The sequence below is a fragment of the Myxocyprinus asiaticus genome, chromosome 29 (assembly GCF_019703515.2).
Source record: "Myxocyprinus asiaticus isolate MX2 ecotype Aquarium Trade chromosome 29, UBuf_Myxa_2, whole genome shotgun sequence".
In the NCBI taxonomy this organism is placed as follows: Eukaryota; Metazoa; Chordata; class Actinopteri; order Cypriniformes; family Catostomidae; genus Myxocyprinus; species Myxocyprinus asiaticus.
Window position 1 is genome coordinate 86125 of NC_059372.1, and position 21295 is coordinate 107419.

Consider the following 21295-nt stretch of genomic DNA (forward strand, 5'->3'; position numbering starts at 1 on the left):
TGTTGTCTTCAGCCTGTGCAGATGATCAGTATTTGTGTTCTACCGGTCGCTGTGTCAATTCTGATCTTCTGTGTGACGGATACGATGACTGCGGTGATCTCAGCGATGAGCAAAACTGTGGTGAGTTCTCACATTTAAATGCTTTATTTGTATTCACAGTGAATTCAATCAAAAAATTAAGATAAAAGTATTTTTAGAGACATTATACAGCAAGAGAGTTTGTCCACATCTACAGACCTGGACTGAAAATGACAGAACACACACAAGAGTTGTTGTGAATACACTGTGAATATTAATATTATTATGGATAAATTGCTGACACAGAGCACAAGTTTGCTAGTTGTTTAGCCCGTCTCTGTCCAGTCGTTGCAATCTGAAGAACCATGTATACATTGACTGTGTTCTTGTCCAAAACAATCAACAATTAAAGCAACAGTTTATGCATTTATTATTGCATTAAACCAGCTTAATAAAATAAAACAATCCTCCATTTACAAATCAAAACAACAGCCAACTTCCAAACTAATAACAGTTTAGTGTTTTCATTAATCATTACAATATCTGGAGTATTATTCATGTCAGTGAACAGTGAAAATGTCTTCAGCAGTCGGAGGGATATTAGGATGGGGTGATGGAGGCCAGAGAAACAATGTCTTCAATGTCTTGTTGATCTCCCCATGGTGAGATGACCTTGATAACACAGAAGGTGTTGTAGCGTTGTGCTAGTGTAGTTGATAGATAACTGTGCTGATAACACAAAGATCTTGGGTTTAAACCCTCAAAGGGCTCATCTAGAATCATTACTTTTCCTGCTCATATCAATTCAGTGATAAAGACTCAAGTCTGAAGATAAAGTCAGGCCTCAGCATAATCAAATATTTCGAATAGTATTTAAGTAGAGATAAACTCGGCTCATTAGATTTATCAAATGAAGTAAAACAACCATTCATGGAGTTTTTTATGCAATTTTAAATATTTTCATATATGAATCTATGAATTTGAATAACATTTTCTTTTTATTTGCCTGAAGTATAATGTGTTGTCATTGACATGATGTCTAGAAATAAAGTTTTTTTTTTTTCTTGTAGTGGATATAATTGTTCTCTTTATTTTTCTGTAGTTTGTGACCCTGTGAAAGAGCATCACTGTGGAGAAGGACGCTGTATTCCCAGAGACTGGCTCTGTGACGGAGATCATGACTGTCTGGACAAAAGTGACGAGCTAAACTGCTGTGAGACACGACACACAACATAACACACACTCCATACTACACACACACTTCTGGTTTTCAGTGACCCTACAGTCATCATATAATACTAGAACTTTCTCAAGTGTTTCGACTCTGAACACATTGCTCATCACCTCCTGACTCCCACCAATTCCAGATCCACTGACTAACCCTAACCTAAACCTAAAACTGTTGGATTTCATCAGGGTCAGTAGACTCCAATCTGATTGGATGGGGAACGTTCTTCACTGGGAGCATTCAGACCTCACCATCCTCACCAGATGCTGGTACTTGCTGTGTTTTCTCTTTGATGCTTCTTCATGAACTGTGAGCTCCACCAACATGCATTTGGCCTCAGGATGACATCAGGGAAGTCCACTTTCAGCGGCCAGCATTGGGCGGACTGCAGTGATGTTGCTCTTGCTGTTGACAGGGCTGAAGGTCTGGTTCCTTCTATGACAAATTGATTTTTCTCCTGCTTATTGATGTCTGCGAGCACTTAATTATGACGTCACCTGTATCTTCGTAACTCAGTCATCCTGGGAGTCCCTGCAGTCTATGATTAAACAGTGCTTGGCAACTTTGAAATCCTCCACCTCTAAAGATCACAAGATCTCTTATTGTCCAGCCCAGCTGATTGTGAGTGACCTGCTGAGGTGCTTGTTCATCTTTCTCTACGTTCCATCCACAGATGCATTCAGCAGCCACAACAGTATTGTCAGTAGGTCCTGTTGGTATAACCAGAGATTATTTTAAACTGAGATACTAACCTTCGGGGCTGTACCATAGGAGACAGCGTGTGGGTCAACTAGCGTGCAATAACATTAATTCACCATTTGTGGGTACCATACAAATGAATGGGAGAAATTGTCCATAATTTCTCTTATAAAACAGCAAATTTATAGTTCATTCCAAAAGGACTGATTAGTGCAGGGGTCAGCAGTTTGCATGCAGAGAGTTAATCACCGGCACGCGATCAACAGTCAGAGAGAGGAGTATGTATTTTATTTATATGAAGTCCCTTGCATCTGCATGTGGCATGGCAGTCTACCACTTTGTTGTAATCCCCTGTCAAAATATTGCAGTGTGTTTATTTAGTTATGAGCTGAATGGGAAGCTAAACACTTTTAAAGTGTGACGAAACTGCACTAGTCAACAACAGATGAGCGCAGCGCGCTTAAACCATACGCACTTCACGAGCCGCTGATATCGCAGCACTTCACTTTCACTTCATGTCAAAAAGGTTGCCGATCCCTGATTTCATGTAAAACATGTTGAAGGTTAGTGGACAGATGGTCAATTGATTAAAGGAACGTTCATTCAAAATTAGTTCATTCAGCACACTGAAGCATGTCCTCGCTGCGTTACACTACGTTTTGCTAACCTTGAATGCTCACCCTTGGTGAAGGGGTTCTGGAATAACTGATACTATCAATAAAGGATCTTATCTTACTTCCACACTTTGTCGTTGTCCTCCGCTCAAGCTGCATTGGTGATCATCACCTTCCTCACTACCAAGCATCCCTGACCTTTAAACTCATCCTGAGCTCTGTTGTCATGCAGTCGAGTGCTGATTTACTCTTGATTTCACTCCACTGGTTACCTGTAGCTGCCTGCATCAAATTCAAGGCTTTGACTCTGTCCTTCAGGACAGCCAGTGGAACCACACCCTCTTATTTCAGTTCACTTCTCCAGGTCTATGCTCCAACTCGCTCTCTACGGTCTATGAACGAGCGACGCCTGGTGGTCCCATTACATAGAGGCTCAAAGTCTATTTCACAGTCGTTCACTTTCTCTGTTCCTCTGTGGTGGAATGAACATCAAGCCTCCAAACGATCTGCTGATACCATCTGAACATTCAAGAACCAGCTGAAAACACATCTGTTCCACGAGCACTTAACCAACCCACACTAACTGCACTTACTACTGCACTTAACCTGCACTTACTGTACACACACACACACACACAGAATCCTTCTCTGTCTCTTTCTTCTGCACTAGCACCTATACTACTCCATCCATCTTGAAAACTTGACAGTACAACACTGTAGATGTTGTTGAACTTTATCTGATCAATTGCTTGCTATGCTCCTCATTTGTAAGTCACTTTGGATAAAAGCATCTGCTAAATGACTAAATGTAAATTAAGTGACAGTCATGTGTGAAACCTGAGGATGGTTTGTCCAGTTCCCATGGGTTTCTCTTATAGCAGCTGTGATTAATGAAGACTAACAGGATGTGGAGATTGTTCAGCCTGTTGTGATTCCTGTCTGTCACTGTTTTGTCTGAAGTAGAATTGACAGCTGTCAGTGTTGCTGATGTTGATTCTCTTGATGTGGTCTGGATGTAGTCGTGGGAGTTGGTCTCATGTGTGTTTCGACAAACGGCTGTTCTCTTCATCTGACTGTGAACCTCAGTGAAGAACCGGCATTCTGGATACACAGCTCACTGACAAATACATACGAAACAGCTACTACATGTTACATGTACACAACTGTATATTATCCATTTTTTAAATGTTTGTATTCTCGGTTGTGTGTGTGTGTAGCATGTAAGTCTCAGGGTTTAGTGGAGTGCAGGAATGGTCAGTGTATTCCCAGTGCATTTCGTTGTGATAGTGAAGATGACTGTAAAGATGGAAGTGATGAAGAGAACTGCACACAACAACTCTGTGAGTACACACACACACACACACATGCACACAAACTCCTGTGATTTGTTACAGTTCAAAGCACATTATCTCTGTCTCTCATCATAGCTCATGGCTTGTGTCCTCCTGGTCAGCCCAGCTGTATTTCCACATCCTGCTTGTCTGGTTGTCATGGAAACACTACCTGTGACCTCCGCGACACCGGCAGTAACTGCAGTGAGTGAAACACTAAGTGCGTCCGAAAATGCTTACTGTCAGAGTGTGTACTGTATTTGATGAAGAACGTACTGTTTTACCAGCCGAGAAGTACGTTCTTTAGGTATGCAGGTGAGTAGAATGAATATGTTCCAGACATACTTCATCCAGGGACGTGGATATTGACCCGTCACCCCAATATCAATTATGAAAACAGTCTATTCTGGTTTTGTTAAACAAGCACCATTTAAGCACAAGGAACAACTTTCTTGTTATATATATATAACACTTAGAGTTAAAAAGAGCCGTCAGACTCACTATTCTCCACTAATTTTTTTTTAATTTAGCATTTTAAACGTAATGTCTCATCAACTCTTGGGGCATTATGGGATTTTTAAGTGTCCAGTGGATCCACAACTTCACAATCTCGCCAGATGTTGTAGGTCATCTGGGTATTTCTCTCTTACTGTTTTAAGAATTCTGAGGATTCAGACATACTACTCCATTGGAATACTGTTTTTGCATACTATATAGTAGAGACGTATGCATATTCGGACATAGCGACTGTATGTAGACACTAAACAGCTCACCTTTGACCCCTGACCTTTGACATAAAGGCACACCCATGTTTCATGTATGTAGTGAAGTTTGTTTTTATAATTGTGTGTCATCACAATATGTTTGTGTATGAATATTCCTGTACTGCAGGAGAATGTAAGATGCTGGAATTGAGGTGTTTGAAAACAGTAAATGTTGTGTGTGTTTGTCAGGTGGCTGTGAGCCCATCTCTCTGGAGATCTGTATGAATCTACCCTACAACTTCACAAGGTTTCCAAACTATCTGGGTCACCACTCGCAGAAGGAGACATCCGTGAGCTGGGAGTCATCGCTCTTTCCTGCTCTCGTTCAGACCAGCTGCTACAAATATCTCATGTTCTTTGCGTGTACGGTGTTGGTGCCAATGTGTGACCCTTTAACACAGCAGAGGGTGCCACCCTGCAGGTCAGTGTGTGTGTACGTACTATCTGTTTGTGTATTTTATGTATCTAGGGCCCTGTTTACACCTGATCCGATCACAAGTGTTCAGGCAAGACATCACTGTTTACACCTGGTCAATCAAATGCGTCTTCTGTGACCACTTTGATTTTTTTTTTTACTTTGATTTCATGACGACATTCATATATCACCATGTCAGTGTGTTACTACATGATAATAAGCTGAGAAAAGGCAAAGAAAAAACACTGTTTTTCTTAATTATACTTGCATTTAATCTAAGCACAAACATTTACATTTACAATTTACATTTATTCATTTGGCTAACGCTTTTATCCAAAGCGACTTACAAAAGAGGAAAACATAAGCGAATCATCTTAGGAGACAGTGGTATGAAAAGTGCTGTATTACAAAGTTTCACTAGCATCAGAATAGTTTTCAAAACAGAATAAAGTGCAACAGGAATTTTTTTTTTTTTTTAATGACTGGTTAAGTGCTCATGGCAAACATGGTGATTAGAGGAAAATTATCAATTATTTGTGTCTGTATTAACTTATCTCCAGATGTGTGTGTGTGCTTCTCATCTATGTCACTGTATGTTCATATCAGACACACTGAAGTAGATCTTGCAATTTTTTGTGCATGTATATGTATGCGCTTTTTAAAATGTTGTGATTGGACGGTTTTAAAGGACGAATCCCACACAGTTTAAATTCTTGTTTTAGTGCAGCGGTTGATTGACAGGTAAGTAGGTGGAGCTTTGCTGCTCTTTAAACGTTCAAACAGTTGAGCGTTTACATGATGAGGCCAATGTGCTCATAAATGTGTTTTTGACCACCTCTGACCACCTCCTCTATGTGTTTGAAGTGGACAAATCTCAAAGCAGCCATATCACCCTGTAGCTCAAGACTGGTTGCCCACTGAAGCTAAGCAGGGTTGAGCCTGGCCAGTACTTGGATGGGAGACCTCATGGGAAAACTAAGGTTGCTGCTGGATGAGGTATTAGGGATTCCAGCAGGGGGTGCTCACCCTGAGGACTGTGTAGGTCCTAATGCCCCAGTATAGTGATGGGGACACTGTACTGTAAAAAGGCACTGTCCTTTGGAGGAGACATTAAACTGAGGTCCTGACTCTCTGTGGTCATTTAAAATCCCAGGACACTCCTTGAGAAGAATAGGGGTGTAACACTGGTGTCCTGGCTAAATTCCCCCAATGGGCCCTTATCTATCATGGGCTCCAAATAATCCCCATTCCTGAGTTTCACATCACTCTACTCTCCACCTATAGCTGGTGTGTGGTGAGTGTACTGGTGCACTATGGCTGCTGTCACATCATCCAGGTGGATGCTGCACACTGGTGGTGGTTGAGGAGAGTCCCCTGTTCACTGTGTAAAGTGCTTTGAGTGTAGTGTCAGAAAAGCACTATATAAATGCAATGTTGATTCATTTAAAGTGTTTTTGACCTTGTTTACACCTGTCTTTAGCGTCACCCAAAAAAATCTTAACACTAATTGTAAACAGGGCTGAAGGGACAAACTAAATCAACAGCAGACATTGATAATTGTATGTGTGTGTGTGTGTGTGTGTCAGGTCTCTCTGTCTCAGTTCAAAGGAGCGCTGTGAGTCAGTGTTAGGAATTGTAGGATTGCAGTGGCCTGAAGACACCAACTGCACTCAGTTTCCAGAGGAAGGTCAAACAAACACGTCCTGTCTACTTCCTGACCCGGATGTGAATGGTCAGTTCATAATCAAACTAAAGTTTATTTTATTTGTTTAGACTGTACTGAACATGTTTCTCTAATCACACACAATCTCTTGCTGAATTATAACAAACTAAATCAGAATCAGAATGAGCTTTATTGCCAAGTATGCTTGCACATACAAGGAATTTGTCTTGGTGACAGGACCTTCCAGTGCACAAAAAATACAATAACAAGACAGAGATAAAAAAAAAATAGAATAAAAATAAAAAGTGAATAGAAAATATAAGTATATAAAAATACACAATAATATATATATATATATATATATATATATATGTACAAATATAAATCAGTTATATACAGATTCAAGGGAATGTAATGACAGAAGAGGTATGGTATGTTGGATAAATATAAATAGATTAAGCTGTGTATTCCACATAATTATTGCTCAGTGGGGCAATTTAACTGTTCATGAGGTGGATGGCCTGAGGGAAAAAACTGTTCCTGTGCCTGGATGTCCTGGCGCTCAGTGCTCTGTAGCGCTGGCCAGAGGGCAACAGTTCAAAGAGGGATTGGGCAGGATGTGTGGGGTCCAGAGTGATTTTTACAGCCTTTTTCCTCACTCTGGAAGTGTAAAGTTCTTGAAGAGAGGGCAGGGGGCAACCAATAATCTGCTCAGCAGTCCAAACTGTCCTTTGTAGTCTTCTGATGTCTGATTTCGTAGCTGAACCAAACCAGACAGTTACTGAAGTGCAGAGGACAGACTCAATGACTGCTGAGTAGAACTGTATCAGCAGCTCCTGTGGCAGGTTGAATATCCTCAGCTGGTGAAGGAAGTACAACCTCTGCTGGGCCTTTTTCACAATGGAGTCAATGTGGGTCTCCTACTTCAGGTCCTGTGAGATGGTAGTGCCCAGGAACCTGAATGACTCCACTGCTGCCACAGTGCTGTTTAGAATGGTGAGGGGGGTCAGTGTTGGGGTGTTTCTCCTAAAGTCCACTATCATCTCCACTGTTTTGAGCGTGTTCAGCTCCAGGTTGTTTTGACTGCACCAGACAGCCAGCTGTTCAACCTCCCTTCTGTATGCAGATTTCATCTCGGATGAGGCCGATGACAGTGGTGTCATCTGCAAACTTCAGGAGCTTGACAGAGGGGTCCTTGGCGATGCATTCATTGGTGTAGAGGGAGAAGAGTAGTGGGGAGAGCACACATCCCTGGGGGGCACCAGTGCTGATTGTACAGGTGCTGGAAGTGAGTTTCCCCTGTCTCACAAGCTGCTGCCTGTCCTTCAGAAAGCTGGTAATCCACTGACAGATAGACATGGAAACAGAGAGTTGGTGTAATTTAGTCTGGAGTATAGCTGGGATGATGGTGTTGAAAACTGAACTGAAGTCCACAAAAAGGATCCTTGCATATGTCCCTGCTCTGTCCAGATGTTGCAGGATATGATGCAATCCCATGTTGACTGCATCATCCACAGACCTGTTTGCTCAATAAGCAAATTGAAGGGGATCTAGAAAGGGTTTAGTGATGTCCTTCAGGTGGGCCGACACCAGTCTCTCAAATGATTTCATGACCACAGACATCAGGGCGACAGGTCTGTAGTCATGAAGTCCTGTGATTTTTGGTTTCTTTGGGACAGGAATGATGATTGAGCGTTTGAAGCAGTATGGGAATTCACACTGCTCCAGTGATCTATTGAAGATCTGTGTGAAGATGGGGGCCAGCTGGTCAGCACAGGATTTTAGACAAGTGTGTGAAACACAGTCTGGGCCCTGTGCTTTTCTTGTCTTTTGTTTCCGTAAGACCTGGCACACATACTTTTCACAAAACTTAAGTGCAGGTTGAGTAGCAGGAGAGGTGAGGAGGGGGTTGCAGGAGGTGTTGATGTTAGTGTGAAGTGAAGGTCAGAGTGGTGTGGGGTGTGAGATTGGGATTTTCAAATCTACAGTAAAACATATTCAGGTTGTCAGCCAGTTGTTGATTCCTACAGCGTTGGGGGATGGTGTCTTGTAGTTAGTAACGTCTTTCAGTCCTCTCCACACTGATGCAGGGTCGTTAGCTGAAAACTTGTTTTTCAGCTTCTCAGAGTAGCTTATTTTAGGCACTCTTATCTCTTTTGTCAGTGTGTTTCTGGCCAGAATGTTCTGTAAGCATCCTCTTTGGCCTGATCAAGCTGCCTGAGTTTTGCTGTAAACCATGGTTTATCATTGTTGAAAGTTAAATAAGTCCTAGTAGGAATGCACATATCCTCACAGAAACTGATATATGATGTAACAGTATCTGTGAGCTCGTCCAGGTCTGTGGCTGCAGCTTCAAAAACACTCCAATCAGTGCAGTCAAAGCAGGCTTGTAGTTCCAGCTCTGGTTCATTGGTCCATCTCTTTACAGTCTTTACTACAGGTTTAGCTGATTTTAGTTTCTGCCTATAGATCGGAAGAAGATGAACCAGACAGTGATCAGAGAGTCCCAAAGCTGCTCTAGGGACAGAGCGATATGCATCCTTTATTGTTGTGTAACAATGATCCAGTATGTTCCTGTCTCTGGTGGGGCATGTAATGTGTTGTCTGTATTTGGGCAGTTCATGTGTGAGATTTGCCTTGTCCAGAATAATAATAAGTGAGTCCGGGTATTGTTGCTCCTTGTCTGTGATCTGATCAGCCAGCTGTTGCAGCGCTACACTCACACACGAGTGGAGGAATGTAAACACTAGAATAAACGAGGAAAACTCCCGCGGTGAGTAGAAAGGCTTACAGTTGATAAAGAGCGCTTCTAAATTAGGACAGCACATCTTCTTTAACCAACTTTCACTGATGTAAAAGCATGTTCAACCGCCTCTCGTTTTCTCCATTAACTCCGTGATGCAATCCACTCTGAACAGCTGAAAGCATGGCAGATGTAATGCGCTGACTGGAATGGCTTCACACAGCCAGGTTTCTGTGAAGCACAAGGCAGCAGAGTTTGAAAAGTCAAATGCCAAATGTTCAGCAGTTCGTCCCTGGTAAAACTGATTAAAAAAAATTACAAAACACAGGACAAACAAACAAAAACATTAAAAGAATTGGTGAGCTCCACACTGAGACTGCCATCCGCGGCGCCATCTTGTATCAATGTGCAAGATGTACATAAATACATCAATGTAAAAATACTCAAAATACTCAGAAATCCTCAAAAGCACCAAACTTAATAAAAGTCATGCTGGATATAAAGACTTAAGACAATATACTGTGTATGAGTTTTTGTGAGGTTTGTTTGTTTTTGTGTCAGAGTGTTCTCCCAGTCACTTCAAGTGTCGTTCAGGGAGGTGTGTTCTCTCATCCAAACTCTGTGATGGACAAACAGACTGTGATGATGATAGTGATGAAGAAACATGTGGTCAGTGAAAACACTCACATACACAAAGCATGTGATGAAGACAGACAGACTGACACTCATATATATTCAAAGTGACACAACTGTACTACTCTTCCTGTTGTTAAACACTGTTTTTGGTGTATTTTGGGGACAAACATACCTAATAAACCTAATGTTTTATTATTATTATTACTATAATGTAACAGTAACAGTGTGTGTGTGTGTGTGTAGGTTGTGTGGAGCGAGGATTATGGGAATGTCCTGGAGACAAAACCTGCATCAACCACAACATGATCTGTGACGGATTCCCAGACTGCAGCCTGAAGGAGGACGAGCACAACTGCTGTGAGTGAAACAGACGGAGAACAAGAGAGACAAATGTGAATGTGTAAATGTTACTTTAGTAATGAATCATCTTATATTTGATACCTGCTGTGTCTTTGTCTCATTGATGGTATCAAATAAATAATTACAGTGGTGTGCAGTCAGCCCCTTCAAACCCTTCAGAGAACATAAATGGAAAAAATATTAAAATGCAGTATATTTCAGTGGTGTTTGTTTGTGTGTTTCAGCGGTGTGCAGCAGTCATGAGCTGGAGTGTAGTAATCATGAGTGTGTTCATCGGTCACTGTGGTGCGACAGCAGGAAACATTGCTCTGACAGCTCTGATGAGTGGAACTGTGGTAAGACACTCATCCATCAATCAATCCTCCCTTTATCTCTAAATCTTTACATTTACACTGTTGTGTGAAATCGCATTAATGACATTAAGCTGTGAAACACACACAACTGTCAACAGACTGATGGTTTTTAAAATTGATACTGAATGAAAAAATAACACTCAAATTAAAATAGTTCTGAACTTTATTACAAAAATAAACAGTATTGACTGAACCATGAAAACGAATTGTACTTTTTTTTTCTCCCCAATTTGGAATGCCCAATTCCCAATGCGCTCTAAGTCCTCGTGGTGGCGAAGTGACTCGCCTCAATCCGGGTGGCGGAGAATGAATCTCAGTTGCCTTCGTGTCTGAGACCGTCAATCCATGCATTTTATCACGTGGCTTGTTGAGCGCGTTACCATGGAGACATAGTGCGTGTGGAGGCTTCACGCTATTCTCCGCAGCATCCACGCACAACTCACCACGCGCCCCACCGAGAGTGAGAACCACATTATAGCGACCATGAGGAGGTTACCTCATGTGACTCTACCCTCCCTAGCAACCGGGCCAATTTGGTTGCTTAGGAGACCTGGCAGGAGTCACTCAGCACACCCTGGATTCGAACTCACGACTCCAGGGGTGGTAGTGAGCGTCAATACTCGCTGAGCTACCCAGACCCCAATGTTTTGTACTTTTTCAAATTAAATAAATATTAATATATATGAACTAATTTTAAAATTTTAAAGTCAGCTGATTTTTTTAATTGACGTTGTTTCCTTAGTCCACAAGAGGGTGCAATAAATACATAAACCGTTCAGTACTGTTATATTATTGCATAGAACATTTCTATCCTGGCTGTTAAAAAAGAGCATTTCATTTTCAACTAATGTGCATAAAATAAATAAATAAAAAGTTTTAGTCGGTCCATATTCTCAAATGTTAAGTCAAAAGTAAAATGAGGGGGAAACGCTTCAATAGACAGTTCACATGATGTTACACTTGCACTGATTCCTACTACTCCAGACTCAAGCTTCATAATAACAGTGAAATACCACATAGTTTTTTATGCAGTACAGTTGTATGTAGAGTAGGAATATTCACAGATAGCAGTGGTATTCAGCTGAACTCGGTGGTGAAGCGACTCAGACTATGAGCACAGGCTGTTCAATCAGATGAAACACAACAGACTGGAACCGAACGCGAGGATCTTGAGACACATTTCCAAGTTGAACATCTTTCCTGACAAAGCATTTAAACAACTCACTGCTTAATCTGAGAAACACTTATAAGAGAGCAAGACGCAACAGCCAAAGACCTCCACCAACTGTAAGGGGCTGTTCACACCAAACACTTTTGCAACCATCCATTTGTTTTTCTATGTAAACGTGTGCTAGACGAACGTCTTTGTTTCGCTTTGTTTTTGTTTATTCGCGTCTCGTGCAAGAGTGCTGTTTTTTAGATGATGTGTCTAATTAAAAAGAACTTTAAAAGCATATTGAGACACCTGCTTTCTGTTAAACTGTATTTGTTGTGCTGTGTCTAGCCTTTTTTAGCACAAGAATGTGATCAATCTGAAGTCATCGTATTACAGTGAAGACTAAAAAAGTGAATTTCAGTCAGATGCGTTTTTGATTTGTTTACACGTTTCTCTCGGCTGCATGAAGATATTAATTTGCTTTCTCACGTCACTAGCTTTAATTATGCTACTTAGCTGGCTAACCAATGCATAAACGTGAGCAGCTGGATATGCAAATAGATGGTAATAGATGGGAACAATCGTGACATTTAAACATTTGGGTAGGACTTGCGTGTATTTTTGTCACATCGTTCGAACCGCTTGAGGTTAGCTTTAATGTTAGCGTCCTCACAGCCTTGTCGGCAAACATATTGCTGTTCTCTACTAATGCAGCATCTAGTCAACAAATTAATTACTTTATAATGATATGATGTGTACTGTAGTGTACTGTATACATACCTTTTCATTGTTGAAGTTTTAAATCCACATCTGAAGTGTTCTGCTCCATGCAGAGTGTAGTCTCACATGTCAAAACAAACAGCACAAGGCATCAGTGAAGTGATCGTTTTTATTTCGCCTCTAGAGGCTGCTCTCATACTGTATAACGACAGCGGACCCTTCCCAGCCGCTCCAGCACCGGGCGCAAAAGGCAAAAACTATCGGTGTGGATTTTTGAAGATAAGATAGTTCTAGAAATCTGTAATCGGTGCCAATTAATCGGCAAAACCGATATATCGGTTTACCTCTAATTGAGTGTTTGTTGAATAAAGCTTCACAGTTAGCATACAAAGACGGACAGTTCTGTGGACCACTGATCATATCAGTCAGGTCGCGGTTAATGGTTTAAATGTGCTGTAAGTGATTTTAGCCGTTCTGGAACTTCCACCAGATGCAGCTATTGAATAAGCCACACCCCCTCTTTCCAAAATACTGCACCGATACCGTTGAAACCGACACAAAGCATGATTCCATGCTTGACAAACACAACAGTAATGAAATAGCGCCCTCAACTGACAAATTATAAATCAGAATATGCCATTAAGCCTCAATAATTTGCTGCAACGACAACACTATAAGAACATGCAAAATGATTGACAGGCAGAAAGAGCCTCAGACGCTGTCTGATTGGCTGCAGAACAAATATGTCCATGGTCCGCGGACACTTTTTATTTTACTTTTTACAGAGATTATAACTGTCACAGTGATCGGTGTGATATCTCAGGGCAGTTATTTCAGTGATATCTTTCAGGGAGTAGGATTAATTTTTACATACCTTTCCATGAAAAATTGCTTACAGCACCTTTAAGGAAAGAGAAAGTATATGACATGAACATAGTTTTCTATTGTTTTGATCTTTTCTGATGAGCTCAAATTGACATTGGAGATTTTATTTATCAAATGCACAATAACTGCAGGCAGAAACTATAGAGATCAGATCACAGTGTTCATCTACGAGTTACAGGGTAAAGTTAAACATTAATCCAAGAGAAGTTCAAGAGTAAAATATGTATGTAAAATGTAGTGCAAAATAACCCAGGTACACAGTGTGCAAGTATGTGCAATCGTATCTGTGAAACTGTTGATGACGTTAGTGAGATCTGTCAGAGTGGTTCACTGGTCTCATGCTGGTGAACACTGTTGAGAAGTCTGTTTGATCTGATGAGAGTCTTCTGTAGCGGTTGACGCACAGGAAGAGATCATACACACTGTGACTGGGGTCAGTGAAGATAAACGTGTGTAAAAATTCTGAAATATTCTGGACTGAGGTCTGGATCAGCGGTGCTGTTGTGGTCAGGAAGACGTGATCCTCAAAGAGGCTTAAATATCTAGAAACCTCATGTAACCATGGTTGAGATCAGTTGCTAGTTCACAGAGATCCACAATGACATCACAGATGTTGAAATAGAAACGTGATGTGATACTGAGTGTCTTCAGCAGAACTGCATGAAGAGAAGCTGTGCGATTGTATGACCTGCTGTAAACCGAGAACTCATCCACGTGGAAACCCAACGGGTGAACATTTCTTGCCAAAAGGGGGAAGAATCTGATTGCTTGAACTGAATGTGATTTGTGTGAACAGTCAGGCAAAATAGAATGAGACTTTATGAGAAGTTGTGTCAAAAGATCATTTGTTGGTGGTTTGATGAAACTGGAATCAGAGGACCTGAACTTTGTAGTCTGGATGTTGATCCATGATTGTATTTATTACATTTGAGAGGAAATTCAGGAGACTCAGAAGACATCAGACAGACATTCAGAGTCTACAAGATGCTTCAGGGGTGGATGAAATAAATCTCATCATGACATGAGAAAGAGTTTAAGAGCCGAAGGATATGATGCTCTCAGGTCAGTGTGTGCCAGAAGAACAGTCCAGGTGTTTCAATAGAGTACAACAGTGCCCGCCCACTTTTTCAGCCGTCTGGGTTCCGGAAGTATTTTCCCCATTCATTTCTTCCATAGACTTTTAATAAAATCCTTCATAAAATAGTTGTGATAATCTATTAGTCTATGGGATAAATGAATGGGATTTTTACATCTTGAACCAGACTTTTGCATTCTATAGAGAACAACTGACAGCAGAGAAGTCCACAATTGTTGTGTTCCTCCTCTTTACTGTCCTATCACACTCAACCCTGTCCTGGATCTTTTGTGTATCTTAAACATGTGCTTCTAGGCTGCTCATGTTTGAGTGAGATTGAAGCATATTACAAACAAATGGTGCTTTGACATTTAGAGAATATATTGAGGAGTCAAAAGATAAATGTGTGTGTGTGTGTGTTTGTGTGTGTGCGTGCGTGCGTGCGTGTGTGCGCATGTGTGTGTTTCCAGTGTCTCTGTCTGAAGGGGGTTTGGTGGTGGTGTATAAATCCGGGATGGAGTATCAGGTGTGTGCAGATGGATGGAGCTCAAACCACAGCAGCATCACATGCACACAGATGGGTTTAGGGTAAGGTCAGTACACACACACACACACACAAACACATACACACTTACAAAACTAGGGATTTTAGATAAATCAATCAATCATGTTTTCTAATGGGGACTTCGGGGGCAATCGTAACAGTAAAATTCACATTGTACATTGGATAGATGTGGTTCTGGGTGTTGATTGGTCAATCCAGCATTCCAAGTTCAAAACAGCTGATGAATGTTATACTGTTTGTGAACATTCAGAAAGTGGACACACCACTGAGGGAGGCGTTTAGAGGAGCGTTTATATATGAGGACGTAAAACTTTAACTAATGTGACATTAAAATGTTACATCATGGCACTCTTCATAAACTGTAAGCCTTTCTACTCACCACGGGAATTTTCCTCGTGTATTCTTGTGTGTGTTTATATTCCTCCACGAGCGTGTGTGAGCGCAGCATTGCAACAGCTGGCTGATCAGACCACAGACACGGAACAACAATACCCGGACTCACTTATTATTATTCTTGGGGATTTTAACAAGGCAAATCTCACACGTGAACTGCCCAAATACAGACAGCACATTACATGCCCCACCAGAGAGAGAAATATAGTGGATCATTGCTACACAACATTAAAGGATGCATACATATCATTCTGTCCCTCAAGCAGCTTTGGGACTCTCTGATCACTGTCTGGTTCATCTTCTTCCGATATACAGGCAGAAACTAAAATCAGCTAAACCTGTAGTAAGGACTGTAAAGAGATGGACCACTGAAGCAGAGCTGGAACTACAAGCCTGCTTTGACTGCATTGATTGGAGTGTTTCTGAGGCTGCAGCCACAGACCTGGACGAGCTCACAGATACTGTTACATCATATATCAGTTTCTGTGAGGATATGTGCATTCCTACTAGGACTTATTTAACATACAACAATGACAAACCATGGTTTACAGCAGAGCTCAGGCAGCTTCATCAGGCCAAAGAGGATGCTTACAGAATTGGGGATAAAATTTTGTATAATCAGGCCAAAACAGACTGACAAAGGAGATCAGAGTGGCTAAAAGAAGCTATTCTGAAAAGCTGAAAAAAACAGTTTTCAGCTAACAACCCGCATCAGTGTGAAGAGGCCTGAAAGACTTTACCAACAAGACACCATCCTCCAACACTGTAGGGAATCAACAACAGGCTGACAACCTAAATGTGTTTTACTGTAGATTTGAAAAGCCTAGTCCCACACCCACACCCGCTCTGACCTTCTCTTCACACAAACACCAACACCTCCTGTACCCCCCTCCTCAACTCTACTTCTACTCAATATGCACTTAAGATATGTGAAGAGGATGTGTGTCAGGTCTTCCGGAAACAGAAGACAGGAAAAGCACAGGGCCCAGACAGTGTTTCACCTACTTGTCTAAAATCCTGTGCTGACCAGCTGGCCCCCATCTTCACACAGATCTTCAACAGATCACTGGAGCAGTGTGAAGTTCCCTGCTGCTTCAAACACTCCACTATCATCCCTGTCCCAAAGAAACACAAGATCACAGGACTTAATGACTACAGACCCATCGCTCTGACATCTGTGACTGGTGTTGTCCCACCTGAAGGACATCACTTTCTGGATCCCCTGCAGTTTGCCTATCGAGCAAACAGGTCTGTGGATGATTCAGTCAATATGGGACTGCATTACATACTTCAACACCTAGACAGACCAGGGACATATGCAAGGATACTATTTGTTGACTTCAGTTCCACTTTTAACACCATCAATCCTGCTCTCCTATGGACTAAATTAACCCAGCTCTCTGTTGTATCTGTCAGTGGATCACAAGCTTTCTGACAGACAGGCAGCAGCTAGTGAGAATTCACCTCCTGCACATGTACGATCAGCACTGGTGTCCCCCAGGGATGTGTGCTCACCCCACTACTCTTCAAGAGTGTAGTCCATCAATTGACAAAGGTGATGCCGGCAGAAATCAATGAGGTGCATCGCAGTTCAACCGGCAGGTCATTTCGGTGAGGTTCGGTGGGGTCCATCCTAAGTCCAAGGTTCAGGCAGTGGCATATGAAGTATCCCATGTCTTACAGTTGGAGTTGGCATCAGTTCATCCTCTCATAATAGACTGAAGTGATGTCTGGCTGGCACCGGCTGCATTTAGTCATCATCACTCAGAGACACTTAGCAGTGGAGTCCGACACCAAGCAGGAACAGAGCTGGATCTTAATTTTAATACATTGATGGCTCAAAAAATATATCGATAAAATAACGTGCTGATCAATAAATCGATATTTTATGACATCCCTATTAATCTTAGATTATATGTCAGGAATTAGATCTACTTGCTCAGTGGAAATATCTCTGACACAGAAAAATAAGTGATTGTTTTATTTAAAATGAATAAAATGAAAAATATAACATGATTTGAACAAGATTCTGTCTTCTGCTGTGTGAATGTCATTCTGTGTTCACATTATGTCGGAATTGACCCTTTTCACACATCGCGAAGGATGGCGGTGAATGGGGACCACAGCAAATGTAATTTTTGCTCTCTCGTTTGCTCCAACAGCAAAAGAAAAAATCAACAATTACACTTTCACAGCTTTGCTAAAGAAGATAAAAACATAGAGCGCTGGAGAACAGCAGTGAGGAGAGAGAAAAAGGTCCATTCGTAATTACAGGTTGTAAACTCTGAGGTCTATGATAGCCCTTAACTTGACAGTCGTGAAATCGTGTAAAAAGAACCAATAAGGCAGCAGTCTCAAGTGTAATAACGTTAACTTTGTTCTTAAATATTTTGCAACAACATGGAGAGATGAATGAATGAATGAATGTAGTGTTACATTTACTGCTGTTATCAACAACAAAGCTGTTTTGATGTTATGATTGTTGCCATAGAAACAAATCACTTCAGAGGTCCGAGGATGATAACAGCTCCGAGTAGAACCTCCGAGTTGCCATCTCGAAATAAAAGTAACTCCGATATGACATGAATGCAGCGTAACACAAGGAAAGAAGAAAAATCATTTGAATTGAAAGATCTTTAATTAAACATGTTAAGTGTGTGTGTGTGTGTGTGTGTGTGTGTGTGTTTGTGTGTTTGTGTTTGTGTGTGTGTAGTTCTCCTGTCTCCACAGAAATGGTTCAGGACAGGTCGTTGTCTGCCGTTCGGAGGCGCTGGCTCCACATCAACCCACACTGGAGTGAACACAACATCATACCACTGCAGGGCATGCTGGGAAAGAGAGGGTATGTGTGTGTTCAGTGGCTTTAGTGTGTGTTGATAATTGTGACTCTGATAACAATATTTTCTCTTTAGGCAGAGCTGTCAATCACACAAGACAATCTCGCTGCTGTGTACTAAAGATGGTAAGTATGAGTGACACACAGTCAGGGTCGGGAGGGTTATTGGTAAAATGTTTTCCACTACAGAACACATGATGTAAAATATCACTTGAAATGTATTCCATTAGATTACTCAAGGCAAGTATTGTAATCTAAATACTTTGGTCCATGAAATGAAAAAATTGCTACTGAAAGCTTATTCAAACTTCAAAGGCGATTACAAAAGGATCATTCAAGTAGTCCATATGACTCGTGTGTCTTACACATAAGTCTTCTGAAGCCATCAAATAGCATTGTGTGAGGAATAGATTAAAATTTAAGTCCACTTTTCTTTCACTAATAATCTTACAATATTAACTACTGTGATGGAATCATTGAGCTGCACTTGAGAATCATTCAGTCTGTTTTTGTGAACTAGATCAACCCAGAGGAGCAAAAACTACAGTATGTATACAATGTACGCAACGTATTGAGGCGCCACACAAAGTGGGGCACCAACAGGTGAAAAACTTTAAAGGGGACACCCTGGCGCCAACGTTGATATTGCATACATAACCGTATATGGGTAATTGCACGCCTGAATCAGCCAGCTCATTGAAAAGATCTGACTTAAAAGAATGATTTGTTCTTGAATCTGACATAAATTCTTCTGTTATGAACTCCTAATGAATGTGGCAAGTAAATAATTATTGAATTAAATTTCAATTTGTTCCTCACTCAAAGTCTTGATGGTGAGTAAATAATGGCATAATTTATTTCATATTGAGAGATTTCCCTCGAGATGGTTCTTCTGGTTAGAAGTTGAATCTTTTGCAGCGAATAGCAGTTTACAGTGCACTGTTATGCTGTGAATTATCCAAATGTAAAAATAAACAGTATTTCCATGACAAACACATTGCGCTCATGTCTGTATTCTCCTCCGTTCTTGTGTCTTGTGACTAGACAGCAGGTTGCTCATTAATCAAACAAACTGCATATTATTTGTTTTAATGTCTGAGACAGACAATTTTTTTTCCAAATAAAAGAAAATGGCTGTAAAATTCAAAGTAATCCCTTCAGTTATCTAAATAGTTTTTAATGTAACTGTAGTCTGATTACCAACGATTTCAATTGTAACTGTAGTGGAATAGAGTCACTTCTATTTTGTATATGAAATACGTTACAGCGTTACATGTATTCTGTGACCCTGCACACGTTGTAGAATGTGGGCGTCGGCCTGCAGCTCGGATGGTGAAGAGGATTCTGGGAGGGCGTACGAGTCGCCCGGGGCGTTGGCCGTGGCAGTGCTCCCTTCAGAGTGACCCGAGCGGACACATCTGTGGCTGTGTGCTGATTGGCAGGAAGTGGGCCCTCACTGTAGCGCATTGCTTCGAGGGGTGAGACACATGCATATACAAAAACATTTTTACGATCTCTCTTCTTTTAAAAAAAAATGCTAAACATCTCCCAGATTCTGCATGGGCTATGTGTACACACGATCAGGACTGTAAATGACTTTCAACCCATGTGTTTGATCTGCAGGCGTGAGAGTGCTGACGTTTGGAAAGTTGTTCTTGGCATCAATAATCTGGATCACCCGTCTCCGTACATGCAAACACGGCAAGTCAAAAGCATCATCGTTCACTCGCGATACAATCGTGCTGTCGTCGACTATGACATCAGCGTGGTGGAGCTCGAGTCAGAGGTGGAGGTGACCAGTTATGTCCGACCCATCTGTCTACCGAACCACGGACAACTACCCAAACCTGACAAATACTGCCACATCACGGGCTGGGGACACGTGGGCAACAGAAGTGAGTGAACGGTACAATCACACTGACACATACAGTAGGTATTCAACCAGAATAGGGTTAGTAACGGCACAATCACCACGTGAATTATTCATTAGCAGCTCTAAACCGCAAAGGGGTGCTATAAACATAGAATTTTAACAGGCCAGAGCTGAATGCCTAACAGCAATTTCTCCCAACATCACGACTATTCAGTTGGAGGTGGTAAGGGCACATTAAACTTGTTTGCCAACCACCATAAAAGAGAAGAAGAAGAACAACAACAACAACAAATGCAAGAAATCCACCACAACATTGATTTGCGGGACGGACATTGCAATGGAGACGCATGATAAACACTTTCCTGCAACATTAAGCATTAACAAGGATGTCCATGTGGATGCTTATTTGTTTCCATTTATTCATTCACATTTCATTAGAGAGAATTATCATATGTGAGTATTTTTAAACATATACACAGTCGTTATGAGCGAGCATCATTAGGCAGCATATTCAGGTATGTAACTTCCAAAAACTGTGCTTTCTTTTAAAGTGCCGATGGGCTAGCCCATATTTTCTGTTCCCTATCTGTCACTCACTCGACATTGGTGTCGATGTAGTGACACTAGGGGTCACTCTTGGGAGCCCGAGACACCTCTGGTCTTTGATAAAAGACCAATGAAAATTGGCGAGTGGTATTTGCATGCCACTCCCCCGGACATACGGGTATAAAAGGAGCTGGTATGCAACCACTCATTCAGATTTTCTCTTCGGAGCCGAACGGTCATGCTCACTGAGCTGAATATCACTGTTCATTCACCTCTGCTGGACGGCACATTTCAGTGACTTCTCCCTCCTCTGCACTGGTGCACTGCAGAGAACGCCCCTGGGCGCTTCGGCAGAAAAACTAGAGAGTATATTTTCTGAAAGAGCATTTTTCCCCTCTAAAAGAGTATATTTCTCTAAAAGA

At 41.4% G+C, this 21295-nt stretch overlaps 1 protein-coding gene across 1 annotated transcript in view; it reads left to right on the plus strand.

Moving 5' to 3' along the window:
• LOC127419819 (atrial natriuretic peptide-converting enzyme-like) overlaps positions 1-21295 on the plus strand; it is a 53627-nt gene that overhangs the window by 20427 nt on the left and 11905 nt on the right. Inside the window, exons 7-20 of the mRNA XM_051661578.1 lie at positions 13-120; positions 1121-1231; positions 3777-3899; positions 3987-4094; positions 4844-5075; positions 6656-6801; positions 10037-10144; positions 10355-10468; positions 10696-10806; positions 15131-15248; positions 18332-18460; positions 18531-18580; positions 19758-19932; positions 20078-20349. Of these exons, the coding sequence (XP_051517538.1) occupies positions 13-120; positions 1121-1231; positions 3777-3899; positions 3987-4094; positions 4844-5075; positions 6656-6801; positions 10037-10144; positions 10355-10468; positions 10696-10806; positions 15131-15248; positions 18332-18460; positions 18531-18580; positions 19758-19932; positions 20078-20349 (1905 nt within the window). The remainder of the gene's footprint in view (positions 1-12; positions 121-1120; positions 1232-3776; positions 3900-3986; positions 4095-4843; positions 5076-6655; positions 6802-10036; positions 10145-10354; positions 10469-10695; positions 10807-15130; positions 15249-18331; positions 18461-18530; positions 18581-19757; positions 19933-20077; positions 20350-21295) is intronic.